Below are 20,142 nucleotides of genomic sequence, written 5' to 3'. Positions count from 1 at the left end.
ACTCGATTGATAATTAAAAAAAAATCATTTATATGGGTCGATTTTCATAGATATCCATAGGATAGGATTCCTATTGCCATTCTTTTCTGTGGTGGAGTGTAAATAAAAGGGTGTGGGGGTATAAGTATCACTTGCGTATCTCCATGTGTTGGTAATTTTTTTTTTTCAAACTCCAACCTCCATATAGTTTCTCAAAGTACAAAATCTATACGTCCCGTTTGTTTTCAAAGATAGAACGAGGTAATTGATAGTGAGGGGATTAATAAAATTGTGTTTATTTTAATGATAGTTATTAGTGTGGGGATTGTTAAATTAACTTTATATAAAATAAATATAAAATAATAAAACAAATAAAATTATGATTTTTAGTTAGGGCAAAACACCAATAAATCCCAAATTTTAATTTGTTAAACCATTTGGTCCTGCCTTTTATTTTGTAGGCTATAAGTCCTATTTGAATGTTAAAAGCTCACTATAGGCCTTTTTTAGATTTCCCTCATTTTCGAACATCAACAACATTAACTACACCAACAACATCATCAACATCAACATCAACATCAACTACATCATCAAACATCATCAACATCTTAAAACATCATCAACATTGATCAAACATCAACTACATCATAAAACATCATCAACATCACTAACATCATAAAACATCATCAAACATCAACTACATCATCAAACATCAACTACATCGTCAAACATCATCAACATCACCAACATCATAAAAAATCATCAACATCATCAAACATCAACTACAACATCACCAACATTGTGAACATCATCAAATATCAACTACATCTTCAACCTCATCAAACATCATCATACACCAATATGAGATACAATATATTGATGTTTATACAATATGACAAACAAAGATACCATGCCAAATACAAAATATAACAAGATACCATACCAAATATAAAAATGACTAAATGGTTTACAAAAAAACACTATGGACTAGATAGAGTAACATTTCCCAATATGAGATTTATGAGTAATTTTTAATTTTTTTAACATGTTGGGCATTTTTTTTTGAATATTAATGTTTAATGATTTTATATTTTTTGTTAAATAAAAGGAAAAATTACTCATAAATCTCATATTGGGAAATGTTATTCTATCTAGTCCTGAGTGTTTTTTTTGTAAGCCATTTAGTCATTTTTATATTTGGTATGGTATCTTGTTATATTTTATATTTTGCATGGTATCTTTGTTTGTTATATTGTATAAACGTCAATATATTGTATCCCATATTGGTGTATGATGATGTTTGATGAGGTTGAAGATGTAGTTGATGTTTGATGATGTTCACAATGTTGGTGATACTGATTATGTATGATGATGTAGTTGATGTTTGATGATGTTGGTGATGTTGGTGATGTTTGATGAGGTTGAAGATGTAGTTGATGTTTGATGATGTTGGTGATGTTGGTGATGTTGTAGTTGATGTTTGATGATGTTGATGATTTTTTATGATGTTGGTGATGTTGATGATGTTTGATGATGTAGTTGATGTTTGATGATATTTGATGATGTAGTTGATGTGTGATGATGTTTTATGATGTTGGTGATGTTGATGATGTTTGATGATGTAGTTGATGTTTGATCAATGTTGATGATGTTTTATGATGTTGATGATGTTTGATGATGTAGTTGATGTTGATGATGTTGTTGGTATAGTTAATGTTGCTGATGTTCGAAAATGAGGGAAATCTAAAAAAGGCCTATAGTGAGCTTTTAACATTCAAATAGGACTTATAGCCTACAAAATAAAAGGCAGGACCAAATGGTTTAACAAATTAAAATTTGGGATTTATTGGTGTTTTGCCCTAACTAAAAATCATAATTTTATTTGTTTTATTATTTTATATTTATTTTATATAAAGTTAATTTAACAATCCCCACACTAATAACTATCATTAAAATAAACACAATTTTATTAATCCCCTCACTATCAATTACCTCGTTCTATCTTTGAAAACAAACGGGACGTATAGATTTTGTACTTTGAGAAACTATATGGAGGTTGGAGTTTGAAAAAAAAAAAATTACCAACACATGGAGATACGCAAGTGATACTTATACCCCCACACCCTTTTTTTTACCCCTCACCACAGAAAAGAATGGCAATAGGAATCCTATCCTATGGATATCCATGAAAATCGACCCATATAAATGATTTTTTTTTAATTATCAATCGAGTAATTAAGTGGTGTTTTCATAGGATATGGGTCGGGATGGGCACCTGCCCATTTCCCCATATGTTGTGTTTAGAACTAGGTTCTCTTCTCATTCGCACAGTGAGCCTAAGCAGATTTCATTCCAGCATCACTCGGATCTTCTCACTCCAGCATCGGCGATTTGTGAAGGCAACGATCTAGCGGCGGCGATCTCCGTCGGTGCTTACCACGGTGGTTCTCCGGCGTGGTGAGTTTCTCTCTCTCATTCTCTCTTGTTCTCTCTCTGTTTCGCTTACTGAAATTAAAGACAGATTTCATTGATTTGTTGCTGAACATACATGAAATCGTCAACAATTCACTGGTTTCACTGGTTTAATCTGGGTTTGTGTTTTCGATCATGTAATTAATTCTTCATGATCATTGTGATCTGTTTTCGTTTTTCTTGCCAGATTTTTTTTGAACTCACTTCTTGGGTGTGTGTTTACAAAATTCTAGAGAAATTTCTCGGTGTTTAATTTACAGTACTGAATTAAGATTTGAATCCTTTTTAGTTCTTATAGCTACTCCAGATTCCATCAATTCTGCTTCCATTGGATGAGATTTCACTGAACAATTTGAAAATTGATAGCAAATTGGTTTAAAGCAATTCAGAAAATGGCTATATATATATAAGTATTGAGAGGTTTTGATTCATACTTGTAAAGCTTGCAAGATGCAATCTGTAAGAAAGCAAAATGAGGGAATTCAAAACAGATTATTTAAAATAGGGTAATTTTCATCTCATCTTCAGTAAACTAAAAACAAACCAAATGAATGAAGTAATGAACACCCATTTACCAGTCAAAATTTCATCAACAGCACAGAGACTACATTAATCCAATGAAACTTGACTTCTAAATTCAATAAATTTGCTTAATGATCTGGGTGCCTGTTATCCCCCCAATACAGCCAAATGGAAAAAAGAAAAGCAACTCAATGAGGAGACAAAGAGGAACATCCTGTACACACATGGTTATTGGAGACTGGAGAGAGAAGAGAAGAGAAGAGAAGATGGACTGGTTCATCTCCAAATTACAACAACATTATTTTATTAGAATGTCTTTAACCCATATTGATTTTGTTATATAAATATATGAAAACAATTTTATCTCATGTTCTTGTGAGCTTATTTGATTATTTTAAAACAAATTTTTTAATTAATTAATGTGTATCTAATTTTGTTGTTGAGCCAAATAAAAAAAAATAAGATTGAATGTATATTTAGCTTTGGTTGTGAACCTTGAAACGAAAAACAAAAAAGAAAAAGAAAAAGGGGTCATGTTGGGTTGGGGAAATCCAAACCAATTAGGAGATGGGGAGGGTAATACAATTGGGGAATGTGAAAAAAATTTTATAGGGGAATGGGGATGGGGAATTAATATGCACTCCATTAACCCCCATTGCCATCCCTAACCATAGACACACTTACATCGCTCATGTATTTGTAATTTTTTCCCCTAATTTCAACTTGCATGTACTTTCCCAATGTATTTTTTCACTTTGTGTTTGATTCATAAATTAGAATAAATAAATAAATAAAATAAAATGTGAATGAATATATAAATCATATCCAAAATAAAACATTTTCATATATTTGTTTTGTTTTTGGCTTTCGAATTGGTAGTCTGTTCGGACTAGGATGGGCATTGGGTGAGCAAATTGTTAGGTTGGTCGAAGATGTGGTATTACAAAAATAGTCCGTCAGCTTAGTGAGTTGCCGGACGTCCGGCTGGTCAACTACAAATTATTATTATTATTATTATTATTATTATTATTATTATTATTAGGGTGATGCACCAATAAATCCCAAATTAACAACTTATACACTGTTTAGTCTTAAAAGTTTTCTTATAGACTGAAAGGTCCCATTATAGGGAAATTGACCATAGAGGGCATATACATCAAACATCATCATCATCAAAACAACATCAAACATCATCATCAAAACAACATCAAACATTACAACATCATCATCAAACATCATCATCATCAACATCAAACGCCATCACATCATCAACAGCACAACAACACAACATCAAACATCACAACATCACAACAACATCATTGGATATAATGTTAATACACTAATTAATGGATATAATACCACTCTTCAACCATTGGATTGAATCTATCAAAATGTCCACACACAATCATTTCTCATTAAACCTAATTCACACCCTCAATCCATCTCATTTCATTCATCGTCTGTTGCTCTTCGCCTCCCTGATCGGCGTCACTAGCCTTGCTGCCACCGCGCCGCCGCCGCTCTTCGCTCGTCGCCGGTGCTGCTCTTCGCTAGTGGTACGTAGCTCTCTCTCTCTCTCTCTCTTTGTTCTTTCTCTTTGCTCTATCTCCATTCCTTAATGCTCCACAGATTTCTCTTTTTGTTGGCTCCATTCCTTAGGGTTAGAAACAACGCCGAAAGCTTTGTAGTTGTCGAGAACACTGATCCAGTACCACACCGATCAACATCGTCAACATCGGCGCCGATCCACACCGATCCAGTACCACCGCCGTGAGATCGTTACCTCTCTGCCTTCGTGGTTTGCAATCGTCTGCAACGTTTGTTGGGAAAAGGCCGATCTTAATGTTGATGATGATGTTGGCGATGATGTTGATGTTCGCTGGATCTTAATGTTTTTGTTGCGATGTTAATGTTGATGATGATGTTTGATAATGTTGATGTTCGCTGGATCTTATTGTTTGATGAATAATGATTATCAATGTTTGATGAATAATGTTGATAAATGGGTCTTAACATTCAAATGGGTATATATGTTGGTGATGTTCGATCCTTGTTTGATGACTAATGTTGGTGCTGATGATGATTATTAAATAAACAACATTACCAAAATAAAATGGGACTAAATGGTGCATAAGAAAACTTTTAGGACTAAATGGTTCAACTTTTCAGAAAATAGGATTTATGGGTAAATTTTCCTAAAAAGAAAACTGATTTTATAAATATTGACGTGACATATACAATAATGTTATTGTAATGAGTTTTGTTTCTTGATTTTAATTTTTTAAAATTAAATAACAATTTTTTATTAATAAATTATAAGTTGGAGAATAAAAATCATAAAGTAATATTTTAAGTAAATTACATTAATATCTTTTGTGATTTAGACAAAATACAGTAAATCTTGCAGTTTTAACATAATTAGATCGACTTGTCCTCTAAGTATCTCCAACCCACTAGGCATATGATGTTTGTTAGTCAAAATGCCTAATGTGGCTCACTTTTTTCAACTCTAATGCAGTAGCTATATGATTAGGCATTTTGGCTCAACTCACATTCACTAGCTACATGTAGCTAGCCTTCAAGGCTAGGCAAAATGTATTTAATCATTATGATTATTTCCCTCCATCTTTGTTGCTGACGTGGCATTCTATAAAGTTAATAGTATTTGGATGAATAGCTAAAATAAAGAGCATGGTTGGAGTAGAAACATATAATAGCTGACAGGCAAAATAAAATGTATACTTTATAGTAATATTTAGATAGGTAAAATGCCTACTAGACTAAACAAATTGAAATCAAATAGCATAAAAAAAAAAAGAATAAATATATATTTAAGTATAAAAACAATGATAATATTTTTTTTCCTCATTCATATGACTAATGAAATAAATTATTGATGAAAATGAACTAAAAGTAATATAAATTAAAATATTAAGATAGTCTAATATAATTATGTAAAAATTGTGAGAGAGTGTCGTTTTTTTTTTTTTTTCTAAACTTTAAATTAGGTTAATGTAATTTAATTTTTATTTTTACAATCAAATTTTTTTATTAAAGGGACTCATACTTATCTATTCAGAATTTCTTAAGTGAGTGATTGTTTGGTCGAGATTAATTTGTGTAGTATAATATTTAGATTAATTTGTGTAGTATGAGATTTATATGGACTCCACATAGAATGTGGTAGAAATTAATTTCTGAGTAATTTTTAAGTTAATGTGAATAAATTTTTATTATTTTTTTTAAAAAAATAGGATTTTCCAAAATCTTCATATTCAAAGGGTTTAGGCTTTGAGAATCGGGTGTTTGTTTGGTTCCCGAGAAAATAACCAGGTAGACACCATCCACGGAGTGTACTGTAGAGTCCGCGGTCACGCGCCGACGGCATTCTCAGGCACTTCGCCTCGACAGAACCACCCTTCTCCGCCGCCCGGAACTGGACTGAACTTCCACTTCGTTTCGTCACCGTCAGTCGCCAAAACTTGTGTCATTGTTTACACTTCACAATCAAACCAGGTAAGCTTTTCCTGTGATCAAACAGACTTCGACCCATATTGGGTTAGACCCAATATACCTAATCGATTCAGTCGTTTCTTTATATATGGATGTGATTATGGAAAACTAATGGGTGTTTTGTTACTCGGTGAATGAGTACTCGATTTGGGTTTTTTTGATATTCTTTTTAGCTGACTGGGTTGACCCAATTCGTTTGTTGTTTGATGATTACGTGTTTATCAGCAAATCTGAGGCATAAAGTTTGGAATTTTAATTTGTGCCGAATTTGCCAATGTAAATGAACTAGTATAGAAACAGAAAATGGAACTACAATGTCTCTTTTGTGTTCGAATAAATGTCAAAAAGAAGTAATTTTGGACCCTGGGATTTTTAGTATATTATTATTAGGTGTCTGTTGAATCATAATTTCCCATTGAAATTGTAGTGTCTAAAAAGCTTGGTCTTATAACAGTGTATGTTGATGCACATATTGGAATCATAATTTCCTGTTGAAATTGTAGTGCGACTAATGGAACTGTTGTTTGTTTTCTAGCAGGAGTTTGGTTTTTGGAACCATGTTGAAGCAAGCATATCACAAGTTATGTGTTCATGGAGGTGATAGAATTAGGCTTTGTTTGTATTCACAAACAAGAGGTATTCACTGTGGCCAGGTACACTCTTGAATTTTGTTTTGAGGGTACGGGATATATTTTTCTCTTGAATCAACTTTCTATAGAATATGGATCATGATAATTTTTTTTGGCACCCTAAAGCTGACTATTAATGCAGCAGTAACAATCTTTCAATTAGTAAATTTATGTCTGTTATGTTTTTTGGGGGGCAAAAGTTGCCATTTTTATGTTAGTTTGAATTGTGTGTTTAGCTATGTTCAACAATTTTTTTTTTTTTTAGCTTGATTTCCAATAATTTGATGCCATTGTTTTTGGACATAGTATAGACGCTATTTTGCTTTTCTCTTTTCGTAATGTATTGCTATTGCCAACCTTAGAACCAAGGAAACATTGGCGAGGTGATGAGAACAACATGCCAATGAATTTTTTGGGATCTGAAAGAACTGTTGTGGGTAATGAGTAATTTGTTATAATGATCAAATCAAGTAGTGTGGCAAATACGGGTCTAGAAAGTGAATCCAGTCCTTATAATATGAAATATGGCTTGAAAATCTTAATTAACCGTATAAAACATTGTTGATAGTCACATCTGAGAAACTGCAAGGTAAGCCGTGTGAATAGGATGCCATTTTACATCAACAAAGTTGAGATCCTCAGCCAATTTAGTTACGTCTTGCTTATGACTGAATATAATAGTTAAAATCATTGTGAGTTTTGAAAGATTTTGTAGCTACTCATTTTCATGCTGATTATAGTTCATTGAACTTGACACTCCAGGAAAACATTTAAGAATCATGTTATAACTATGTTGAATGAAGATTTATTGTAGCATAATAGATTTGAGATGCAACAGCTAGAAGTCTGGCTTGCATTCCAAATAGCTATGCAAATTTGAAAAGGTTGGTGTCGTAGTGGTCCATTTTCCCCCTCAAAAAGCGCTTGTTATTGTTGAGGAGTGAATTGGTTTGGTTTTACTCGGTTGAAGCATCTCCGCTATTTTTTAGGTTTATTATGTTCTTAAAATTGTTAAAGCACTCTTGTTCTAGTCACTTACAACTTCTTGATTGATTTAACTTGCTTCTGAAATCTCCACTCTTGCTCTGAAATTTTAATATGACAACTTAAAACCAAGACAACTGAGGGCAGTGATTTTGGCACCCAAGTTGTAGTCAAAGGTAAAATGATTTTATTATCAAGGATAAATTACATTGACCTCCCTTGAGGTTTGAAAAATATGCCAAGCCCCCACAAGTTTGGCATAATTACACTGTATCCCTATAAATTTCATTCATGTAACACTTTTCATCAGTAATTAGTAATTCGTCTAGTTGAAAAAAAAATTGATATTACGATATGATTTATGAAGCATAGGCACCTTTCTGGAGGTCGTGTACAGGTGTCCTACACATGTTGGACATGGATACGCTCTGGACAAGTGTCGGACACGCTGGAAAGAGTTGGATACGCTGGAACACTTTGGACACACTGCGGAGACATGCTGAGAACACGCATGGGACACGTTGAGGACACGCTAGGGACACATTAGGGACATGCTGAGTACTATTTTTTCCAAAAAAAACTATTATTTTTTTATTTTTTTACTAAAATAGCATATCTAAGGTTGATAAATTTGATAAAATTAAATATTTGACATGAAATATATATTAAACATTTAAAAATATACATATAATAAAAATATATATTTTGAACGTGTCCTTAACGTGTCGTGCCCTACATTTTTTTGAAAATTTACATGTCTGCGTGTCCGTATCGTGTTACGTGTCCGTGTCCGTACTTCTTAGGATATGATAATATCATAACATTTACACTATATTTTGTCATTGATTATTCACGTGTTTACACACCAACTGCATTAGTTATGCTTGTTTTAGCCTTACTAAAAGAGTGTTTAATGTAATTATGATAAACTTGTAGAGCTTATTTTATTTTATTTTTTTTCAAACGACAAGGGTGATTAGTGTAATTTACCCTATCATCAATAAAACAAAAATCTTACAGGCTCTAAAACTTGTACAATTTGTTGTGAAAGAATTTAAAGTTTTCTTGTTCAAAATCTGACTTTGATGTATTTGTCCCTTTTTATATCTTTAACCCATTTTATAATTTCACAACCTTCTTTGGGACCAAGAAGCTTTTTTGGGGTAGAGGATTATCTCGACGATGACAATAGTCGGCCATATACATACCAGAAGGAGAAGAAGTCGAAAAATACATACAAGCACGTATCCTTCAAACAGCGTACAATTGCTTACATGGAGCCATTTACGCTTGACGTGCTCATATCTAAACACTTTGTTTTGGCCTCGTTCATTCACAGGGTGACGAGCAAGCAAGTTGCGGTTGCTGGTACCAACTCTGAAGACATCAAAGCCACACTCAAGTCGCGATCAGATATACCGGCGTGTTTGGCCGTAGGACGGATTTTAGCAGAGAGAGCACGAGAAGCGGATGTCCACACGGCTTCGTATACTCCGAGGGAGAGGGATAAGTTTGAAGGGAAGATAAGAGCTGTTGTTCAGTCTCTCATTGACAATGGTATTGATGTTAAAGTTTATCTTGATTGATTTTTTATTTTTTTTTCCTTTCCAAGACTCAAGTTAGGATCTTTGTGTTTCCTTGTGAAGTGTTTTTAGTAACCCTTTCAAAGGTGAAAGTCCCTTTGGTCCTGTTGTAGTCTTTTGTAGATCCTTGATCAATGAAACGAAGGAACACATATATGCATTCATGATCTTCTATAAATCTGAACTCTTGTGTGTGGGGAGTTATTTTCTAATTCATGTTATTTTAAAATAAATTTTCCAAATATAAGTTGTTTTAAAATTTGAGTGAAAATTGAAACAAGAGAAACTAAAAGGATTGAATCATAATTATTACAGGGGGTCTCCATGTGAAATTTGAGTGATTTTTTTATTTATTTATAATTAAAGGTAAAAAAGTGTAATTTGTTTTATAATTTTTTTACTCCAATGTCTCCAAAATAGACTCTTGCGACCTACACATACTTTTTATCCAAATTTTTATTTAACAGTGAGTGAGAGGAAGACTATATTAAAACATGAATTGAAGTATAAAGATTTTCTGTACTTGTTTACTAGAAGATGTGGAAACAAAATAAAATTCAAATAACAATTGAAAATATAATTTATCATACATTGTCAAAAACGGAGATGGGGGAAGATTTCTGAGACTCAATCCCAATCTTTAAATGTTTAATGCGAAAAATTTTAATTTTTTTACGTAGGTTTAACTTATATCATACGTAGTAGTGTGTCATTTCAATTATAAAGAGACACGTAATTATTTTCTCTCACTTTTTCTCTTATATTTTAGACAATAGTTTTATAATAGTTTCGATCTAGTAGATGGAGGACTTCTTGTGTAGAACACAATTACAAACGGATCTATTTTTTTTTGGAGAGAATTATAAATTATAAAATTATAAAAATGCAAATGAGTAGTTATATAATTTCCAATTCCTGCAAAATTTTTAAAGTACAACCCTACGGGCCTATAGGCCCATCTTAGGCCTTATAATTGAAATACGGGCTCAAGCTGTCTAGCCCATGTAATCTCCGAACCAGCCTCTCAGCCCACAGCACTGAATTGACTCGCCCGAGTTCCCAAACTCGTAACTCAGTCAAAACCCTTCTTGTTCTCTCTCTCTCTCCCCGCCCTGCAACTGAGCTCTGAACCCTAGAGAGAGATGAAAATGGGAAGGAGAAGAAGAGGCGGTGGATCGCCGCCGTCGACGGACTTCGAACGTGTTAATGTAAATTGTAAATTGTGTAAATTACCCCACCACCAACTCCACCTACCATCTCCACTACCACCCACCACCTCCACTACCATCCACTACCACCACTCACCTACTCCCAAATCCTCTCCTATATAATAGCTTGTAATATACAAAATATATACAACAATCTTGTAATACATCAATCAATATCAATCAATAATACATAAATTCTTACATGGTATCAGAGCCTTAAGATTTAGGCCTATATTCCTTTCTTTCCGGCGGGCAGCCGGCCGGCAACCATACCCTCGCTGCCCGCTGGAATTTTTCAACACCTCGCCGAAGCAAACCCATTTCGTCAATACCAGTGTTTCTCTTCACTATTATGTAATCCACTCCCTTGGCCGATCCATATCCAACGGCTGTCACTCCATGGTCCAGCTCGGATCCACAGTGCCCGTCAAATACATCCACACATGCATCTGCTCTCGGGTTCTCTCACTATGGAACCACCTCAACCACTGCCGCTGCCGCCATGTCTTCCTCTGACCGACGCCACCGCCGCCTCAAGAACACCGTCACCATCAGCTCCGCCGAGAAGGTAATCGGAGATGACGATCTCCTGAGGCAGATCCTCCTACGGCTACCAGCAAAGCCTCTCCTCAAATTCAAGCTCGTATCCAAGAGATGGACTTCTCTCCTTCTTCCCGTATTCACAAGCTCAACCAGCATCGCAGGACTTCTCTCCTTCTTCCCGTCTGCCACCATCGTCAGCCACCACCGTTTGGATGTGTTTCTCTGATAAGCCTTGGAAGGTCTTTCATTCGAATATCCTCTCTCCCCAGCTCTCAACCTCTGTTGTTGAACCCTATAACAGTGTCTTGTCCACTCACCCATGTGACCCACACTCACTCACGGCACAAACAGACTCACTCTCTTTCATAAAAATATGCTTGTCGAAATAGTACTTTAATAACAATGTGGCAGATCTTCTTTTTCTTATGGCACACACTGACCACGCACATGGCCACACATACACACACAAAACCCACTTTTATTTTATTATCTACTTCACATACCCACCATGCTCCCTTTCTTTTTCTTTTTTATTATCCACCCATTCTTCCAAATCCATGTGCTCACTGACAGAACAAAAAAAAAAAAAAAAAAAAAAAAAACAAACATAATCATCACTTCCACCACATCTTTTCCATACCCACTATTTTTTAAAACCCATCTTTTTCCCTACCCCATATATATATATATATATATCTCTTTTTTTATTATTTTCTTTTATTTTATTGTTTTTGTTTTGTAAAGAGGGGCACACGTCAAATCAAACATACAACAACAAAAAAAAAAAAAAAAAACAACAACAAACAAACAATTTACAAATTTGCCCAACACTCATATTTTATTCATATCAGGGGCTCACCCCGATCACCATTTTACATCAAAAAAAAAAAAAAAAAAAAAAAAACAACCACAACAAACAAAACAATTTGTTTTCTTTTCTGCAGCCGGCCACCAACCGACCTCACTTCTTCGTCTATTCCGCCGGCCTTTTCTTCTTGCCTCCGTCCTGGGCAGCCCTTGCCGCTGTTGCCTCCGTATTTCCCACTCCACTGGGCACGATCACTACTCCCTGCTCCTCCACTGCAGCATATGGCGGCCCTCCAAATCGGAACATCACGGTGGCCTTCCGCTTCAGCTCCTTGTTTTCTGCCCTTAGCACGCTTATCTCTGCTCGCGCATCCTTATACATGCGTTGGAGCAGAGCCAGCTGGGAGTTTAACTGCTGCACCTCATTTGCCCTACTCTGCAGCCGGTTCGACAAGTTTGTCACCGCAGTCATGGTTTCCACACATGACTTCAATGTATACTGATTGGCTTCCACATCCGACTGCACCGCCATTTTTTGCTCCACAGACCGCATCGGAAAGTTCAGCGGAGCAAACCCAGCGGTGTTTGGTTGAGGTTCACGGGACACCGCGCCAATTATCTCTCTTGTGGACTCGTTGAGGTCGGGAAAGAGAGTAAGCAGACCACGGGACGAAGAGGCCATTTTCTGGGCAACAGAGTGTTACAGAATATCTCTCGCCACAGAGTGTTACAGACTCTCTCTCTCAGCACAACGAAGAGTTTTTCAGAGGATCTCGCAGGTTTTTGCCTCTGCTTCGGCCTCAAGCTCCGTCTTGGTTAAATAGCCGAAGCAGCCACGCGCATCGCGCGCCTCTTGATGCCAGACAAACGGGCACGCCAGCCAAGGCACTCACGTGCCTCGCCATCATATCTAGCACGCCTTTTGATGGATCGGGCACGCCTTTTGATGGCACGCCTTTTGACAGATTGGGCACGACTTTTGAGGGCTCGATATCTATATCCATGTATATCTTTTGGGCCGCCTATATACACACTCATACAGTGTCTTCTACACCGGTCAGCTTTATCAATCCCTTTGTTTCAACCTCAAATAGGTTTCTATCTTCACACCTATTTGAGTTTGAGGGGGGGTTATACACAGTATCATGTATAAGTCGCTCATGGCGCACTGTGCACCACCAGGTTATACACAGTATCATGTATAAGTCGCTCATGGCGCACTGTGCACCATCACAACCTCTGCTACACCGGTTCGACATGACCCCATAAACTGTCTTCTACAACGGTCTGACACGACCACACAGTGTCTGCTACAACGGTCTGACATGACCCCGTAAACTGTCTGCTACACCGGTCCGACATGACCCCGTAAACTGTCTTCTACATCGGTCCGACATGACCCCATAAACTGTCCCGACATTGATTCCGGTCAGCTTCTACAACGGTCCGACATGACCCCATAAACAGTCCCGACATTGATTCCGGTCAGCTTCTACAACGGTCCGACATGACCCCATAAACTGTCCCGACATTGATTCCGGTCAGCTTCTACATCGATCCGACATGACCCTGTAAACTGTCTTCTACAACGGTCCGACATGACCCCGTAAACTGTCCTGCTACATCGGTCCGACATGACCCCGTAAACTGTCTTCTACAACGGTCCGACATGACCCCGTAAACTGTCCTGCTACAATGGTCCGACATGACCCCATAAACTGTCTTCTACATCGGTCTGACACGACCACACAGTGTCTGCTACAACGGTCCGACATGACCCCGTCAACTGTTAGCTACAACGGTCCGACACGACCATACAGTGTCTCCTATCCCATTTTTAATTGTCAGCCTATTTTTCTGTTTTGTTACTCTCTTCAAACTCAAGTTGGTTAGTTCCTATCCTCCTTGAGTTTGAGGGGGGCTGTTAATGTAAATTGTAAATTGTGCAAATTACCCCACCACCAACTCCACCTACCATCTCCACTACCACCCACCACCTCCACTACCATCCACTACCACCACTCACCTACTCCCAAATCCTCTCCTATATAATAGCTTGTAATATACAAAATATATACAACAATCTTGTAATACATCAATCAATATCAATCAATAATACATAAATTCTTACAGAACGAGTCCTCCGCCGCCACATCGAGTACTGCAACAGGCACAAATACGCCACCGTCGACGAAATCTCAGCCACCTCTGCTCGAACTTCCCAGGATACAGTCGTCAAAAGCTTCAACCTTTCACAACTACCGTTCAAAAAACCCTAGAACACATCAAATCGACGAGCATTACATCAAGCAATCAAGGCCGTCCGTCCACATCAAACTTCGTCTTCGACGACGACGAAGAAGAAGAAGAAGATGATGATGAAGATGAATCTGCTCGTAAGAAGGTGAAGAGAATCGACGCGAGTGAGGAGAGGTTGCAGCGATTGGAAAATCAACACATTCGATGGAAGCGAATTTGGTATCATCGATCAGTCGAGTTCTTCGTCTAAATCGGAATCAGAATCGGCAGACGGTGCAGTGTCGACATCGGAAGACGCGATTTACGGTGAAAAATTGGAGCCAAAGTTCGATTTGATGAAGTCGATGCTTCGTGCGAGTTACAGTGAATCGAAGGATGCTGAAAAATTGAAGGAGAATGTGGAGGTGGAATTGGTTGTTAACAATAAGGCTGATGATAAGGTTGATTTGCTTGAAGGAGATATGAAAAGATTTGAAAAAGGTTTGAATGGTGATGGCGATGGTGGTGGTGGTGAAGAGGTGAAAGAAAAGGATGGGCCAAGATTCAGGGATTTGGGTGGGATGAGTGGAGTTGTGGAGGAATTGAAGATGGAGGTGATAGTTCCATTGTATCATCCGCAATTACCGAGGTGGCTCGGAGTGAGGCCGATGGCGGGGATTTTGTTGCACGGTCCACCAGGTTGTGGAAAGACGAAGCTTGCTCATGCCATTGCTAATGAGACTGGTGTTCCATTCTATAAGAAATTGGTCTCTGGTGTTTCAGGTATTAATTAGTGTTTCTATTCAATAATATATAAATATTTTTCTACTTGGTTTAGTTTGATTAGTTTCACCAAAAAATTTCATGAAATCCAGGCAAAAACAAGTTTTTCACCAAATTTGATGAAGAAGCTCTAGGATAAGCTTGGAGTTTCTGAAAAGGATTTTGATGAAAATTTTGACAGAGTGAGGATTGGCGCATTCAATTTTTTCACCAATCAAGTTTTTTGTTAGTTAATTTTGATTAAAAAAAAACTAATGGAGCATCCCATATGAGATCAAGCTTTTAAGTTTTAACCAATTTTTTAACCAATTGATGAATAAAAGAGGTAAGAGTATCTATCTCCAATCCTTCATCAAATCCTTTGTCAAATTTAAATTTGATGAAATTTTTGTTGAAAATGAGATCCAATCCTTTCATCAAACTTTTATCAAATCAAGTTTTCATGAGATGGCAATTGTTGCATATTGCTGGCTCCAAGAAACCATTTACTGGTCTTCTTGCTTCCCTGGGCTCAGCTTTGTGATGGAGAAGCTTTCTAATGCTTATAATTATTGTATTTTTTGTGGTAAATATTTCAGGTGCATCGGAAGAAAACATTCGGGATCTTTTTATGAAAGCAGATAGAACAGCACCATCTATTGTATTCATTGATGAGATTACTGCAATTGCTTAAAAACGAGAGAATCTACAGGGGGAGATGGAGAGAAGGATTGTGACACAGTTGATGACTTGCATGGATGAATCACACAGGCTTGTACAACCGGCTGATGCAAACACAAATGTAGAAAGTTCTGATTGCAGACCAGGCTATGTTCTTGTGATTGGAGCTACCAATAGGCCTGATGCGGTTGATCCTGCATTAAGGAGGCCTGGACGATTTGATCGTGAGATTGTTTTAGGTGTTCCAGATAAAAATGCAAGGGTTGAGATTCTTTTTGCTCTGACACGCAATCTTAGACTTGAGGGTGCTTTTGATCTTGTGAAAATAGCCAGGTCCACGCCAGGGTTTGTTGGGGCTGACTTGGCGGCTCTAGCTAACAAGGCTGGTAATCTTGCTATGAAGAGAATTATTGACAGAAGAAAGTCTGATCTATCTGGAGAACCTACAGATGTGGATCATACTGAAGACGGGTGGAGGCATCCATGGCTGCCTGAAGAGATGGAAAATCTTAGCATCACTATGGCTGATTTTGAGGTATTTGGATTTTTTGAATGAATGCTATCTAATGTTATTAATATTTCGAAAATGCAACATACTTTTAATTTTGATGTTGCTTCTTCTCAATACATGTTTGTCTTATCAGTATCATCCTTTGGAAGAAGTATCTTCATTTTCTTCATGATACTTCAGCGATCTAAATTTTAGTTGAGTTTAATGATTTAACAGTTCCCTTTTGTGCTTCAATGGGAAATTCCTTTAATCTGAATGTGCATGTAGTTGAACATGTAGAATTGCTGGATGCTGTATAATGGTTTTATGATGTAGCATTTTTCATATCTGAAATTGAGATTGACTACTTATTTTGTTGTCTATACTTAAAAATAATTTTTGTTTTAAATTTTGAATGAGTTATTTTGTGATTGATTTACTGATAAAATGATGGCCATCACAAAACCATGTTACCTGCAGGAAGCAGCTAAAATGGTTCAACCCTCTTCAAGAAGAGAAGGATTTTCTGCCATTCCTAATGTAAAATGGGAAGATGTCAGAGGGCTCCATTTCTTAAGGAAGGAGTTTGACCGTTACATAGTTAGGCGTATAAAATATCCCAAGGATTATGAGGTAATTATTACATTTAAATGTCAAATTATAAATCACCGTCAAGATGGTGCAGAGGGAAACAACATAAGGGTAGAGTAGAGAGTCATCCTATGTTTTTGACATCATAAGGTTTGTGTTCTTAGATTTAGCTGGCATTTTCAGGGATTCAGGGTAGATCTAGAGACAGGATTTTTGCTTTATGGACCTCCAGGCTGTGGGAAAACATTGATTGCTAAGGCTGTTGCCAATGAGGCTGGAGCCAATTTCATTCATATCAAGGTTTGTCACTTTATTTTCACTGTCCAATCTTTTGTTTAAACATGCTAATTTCAACTGTAATTTCTAAATGTTCACCGGTAAAGGGCCCTGAACTTCTGAACAAATATGTTGGTGAAAGCGGGTTGGCTGTTAGGACAATATTCAGCCGAGCAAGAACATGTGCCCCGTGCATACTTTTCTTTGATGAGGTAAGTGGCTTGTTACTGTTGGTACTATTCCCAATATTTCTGACTTAAATTATGAAAATATGGACCTCTTTCAACATAACAATGATGCATTTAGATAATTATGGAATCATGGACCTCCCTTCTTCATCAAACTTTACATCTACTTTTGGCCATGATTGCAAGATAGGGAAGAACGGCAATTCCATACTCCTATCAATGCAGAAAGGACAGAGCCATTCACATCACAAGCACTTCATGTAAATTTTTTATTCATTCATCTCTCTCTTGGGATTTTTTTTCCCTTCTTGGTCTCCATTTGTATTTCATAGGACTAAAATTTAAGCCAACTATATAATAGTGTAATTGTATATAGACTGCCCTTTTCAGTTTAACAATGAAGTCTTGTATTTAAAAAAAAAAAATGGGTCCAATAATGATCTGCACTCTGTTATAAAACATGGGCTGGATAGGGCTTGCTGCTAGTTGAACTTCACATGTTCAGATGAGTTGTTTTATTTTAGCCAAAATCCTCAATGGGTTTGGTTGACAGTTATATACCTATAGAATTGGTCTTTGTATCAGTCATTACTGTCAGTGTTTTTAACTTGTGCTCATCTGTCGCTTCAACATCTGCAGCTGGATGCTTTGACTACAAATCATGGAAAGGAGGGGGGCTGGGTTGTTGAGCGGCTTTTGAACCAGGTCTAACAAATTTACCTATTTGGTATCTGAATTCACTTATGCTCACCTACTCATCTTATGTCTTTACTGAAATGCATAATGAGTTGGGGAAGAAAACTTTCTGAACGAGAACCAACGAACCACACAAACCACACCGGAACAAATGTCACAAGGATTGGTTTGCTTGGTTTGTGAATGGGTTTTGTGTCACAAAATGAGAATTGCACCAACACTAGGGGACTGAGTCACACCCTAATGCTTCCTTTATCAAAACTTTATTATCAGATTATGGATTTGACAATGAATTCATTTCTTATTATGCAGCTACTGATAGAGCTAGACGGTGCAGATCAGCGACGTGGTGTTTAAGTCATTGGTGCCACAAACAGGTGATCTCAGTTCTTTTTCTTGAAGTTTGCTCTGATAGCAAAATACTATTGTCTTTTGTCTACCAAACCAAGTTATCACATCTGATCTTGCCAAAATGCATACCAGACCTGAAATGATGGACCGTGCTGTGTTACGGCCTGGAAGGTTTGGCAAACTCCTTTATGTCCCTCTGCCCAGTCCAGATGAACGTGGGTTGATCTTAAAAGCTCTTGCTAGGAAGAAGCCTATAGATGCTAGTGTGGATTTAATTGCTATCGGGAGTGATGAAGCTTGCGAAAACCTTAGCGGAGCTGATCTTTCTGCACTGGCTCAACCTGTGGATACTCTTTCAACCTGTGGTATCTGAGAGGGAAGACAGCAGCCCAACTCGGGAAAAACCAGGGTTCCTTAACCATGATCAATTGCGATCGCCTAGTATTAACTAAAGTTGTGTTGTGGTTTTGAATTTGTAGAAGGGAAATAAATTAGAAAAAAATGAAATAGAAGTTGAGATTTTTTTGGTTATTTTCTCTTCAAGATTTAAATACAGCTCCCCCCCCTAAGGGATATTAGAAGCTTTAAGTGTAATTTAAACTAACGTTGGGTTTGTCAAATATCATTTTTTTAATTTTTTTTAAGGATAACCAGTGGTAAATCATTTATTTATTATGTTAAAGATTCACATTTTTAGATCTATAAATTCACTTACAATGATGTGATGAGGAGTTGGCTTAATATTATTGGTGTATAAGAGCATCTCCAACGCTTACTCAAATTAAAATTTGAGTAAAAGTTTGATCTGATATGTTATGCTTTAATCGCTTCATTAAATCTGGTTGGTCATCCAGTTGATTATCCGACCAATCGTCCGGTTTAAAGCAAATTTTCAACAAAATTTTGCCAAGGCAGTCATTCATTCGGATGTTCTGTCGGTCATCTACCCGGTCGTCCACTAATGGTTGCCTACAAAATTTGATGAAAGATTTAACACTCCCTTGATTTTTGGCCTCGCCTTCATTTGATATGGGTTTGCAGTCATGGTTGGAACAGAAAAAAGGAACGTGTTAAGCGTTGGAGACGTTCTAACAAATAAAAAATTTACACATATCATGCAACATCATTATACATGCAATCGTGAAAATATTTTAAGGGTCTCAAACATTTTTTCTGTGGTATGAAAAATCTTCAAAAATCGTCTTTGTTATTGGGAAATTTTAGGTAAGTCACTTTTTTTCTTTTGGGTAAATTAAACTGATATCCCCTGAGATTTTTATTTAATATATATCTCCCCTCATATTTAAAAAATTACACTTATCTCCCTGTCAAATTAAATGACATATTTATCCTTAACCTTTATTCATATAAAATAATGTAGATATTTTGTTCATGTCATTTCAAGGGAAATAACAATCATCTTCTTTAGTTTAACTTACACAAAAAATTGAGTTTTTTTTTTTTTTCGTATTTATTTTTTTATTTTTACTGATTTTTTTTAATATCTTAAGCATTTTATTTTTATTTTTTAGATACACCTCATTTAGATATACTTAAGAAGTATAATATTTTGTGATTTTTTTTTTAAATTCACCAAAAACAAAAATATAAAAATTCAATACATTATCT

At 36.4% G+C, this 20,142-nt stretch overlaps 1 protein-coding gene and 1 pseudogene across 2 annotated transcripts; both read left to right on the top strand.

The window, feature by feature from the left end:
• Positions 1–5,502: 5,502 nt before the first annotated feature.
• On the top strand, positions 5,503–9,850 carry LOC145801353 (uncharacterized). Its single transcript, XM_082892535.1, has 2 exons — positions 5,503–7,147; positions 9,241–9,850. The coding sequence occupies exons 1-2, from the start codon at positions 7,044–7,046 to the stop codon at positions 9,683–9,685; spliced, it is 549 nt and encodes a 182-aa protein (XP_082748661.1). The 5' UTR covers positions 5,503–7,043; the 3' UTR covers positions 9,686–9,850.
• Positions 9,851–13,400: 3,550 nt separating this feature from the next.
• Positions 13,401–18,886, top strand: LOC145800747 (cell division control protein 48 homolog C-like; annotated as a pseudogene). Its single transcript, XR_014341500.1, has 9 exons — positions 13,401–13,422; positions 14,374–15,261; positions 15,840–16,456; positions 16,892–17,044; positions 17,186–17,302; positions 17,386–17,490; positions 18,106–18,171; positions 18,475–18,539; positions 18,646–18,886. The product of XR_014341500.1 is annotated as a cell division control protein 48 homolog C-like (transcript).
• The last annotated feature ends 1,256 nt before the right edge of the window (positions 18,887–20,142 follow it).

This window comes from Camellia sinensis, chromosome 10, assembly GCF_055761805.1.
Source record: "Camellia sinensis isolate YWXY chromosome 10, ASM5576180v1, whole genome shotgun sequence".
Classification (NCBI taxonomy): domain Eukaryota; kingdom Viridiplantae; phylum Streptophyta; class Magnoliopsida; order Ericales; family Theaceae; genus Camellia; species Camellia sinensis.
This window is presented reverse-complemented; position numbering and strand designations above follow the sequence as displayed.

Excerpts from the sequence above, each read along its gene's own strand:
- LOC145801353 (XM_082892535.1), top strand. The coding sequence starts at position 7,044 with ATGTTGAAGCAAGCATATCACAAGTTATGTGTTCATGGAGGTGATAGA. Across the intron at positions 7,148-9,240 it reads CACTGTGGCCAGGTACACTC|GGGACCAAGAAGCTTTTTTG; the intron begins TTGAATTTTGTT and ends ACAACCTTCTTT.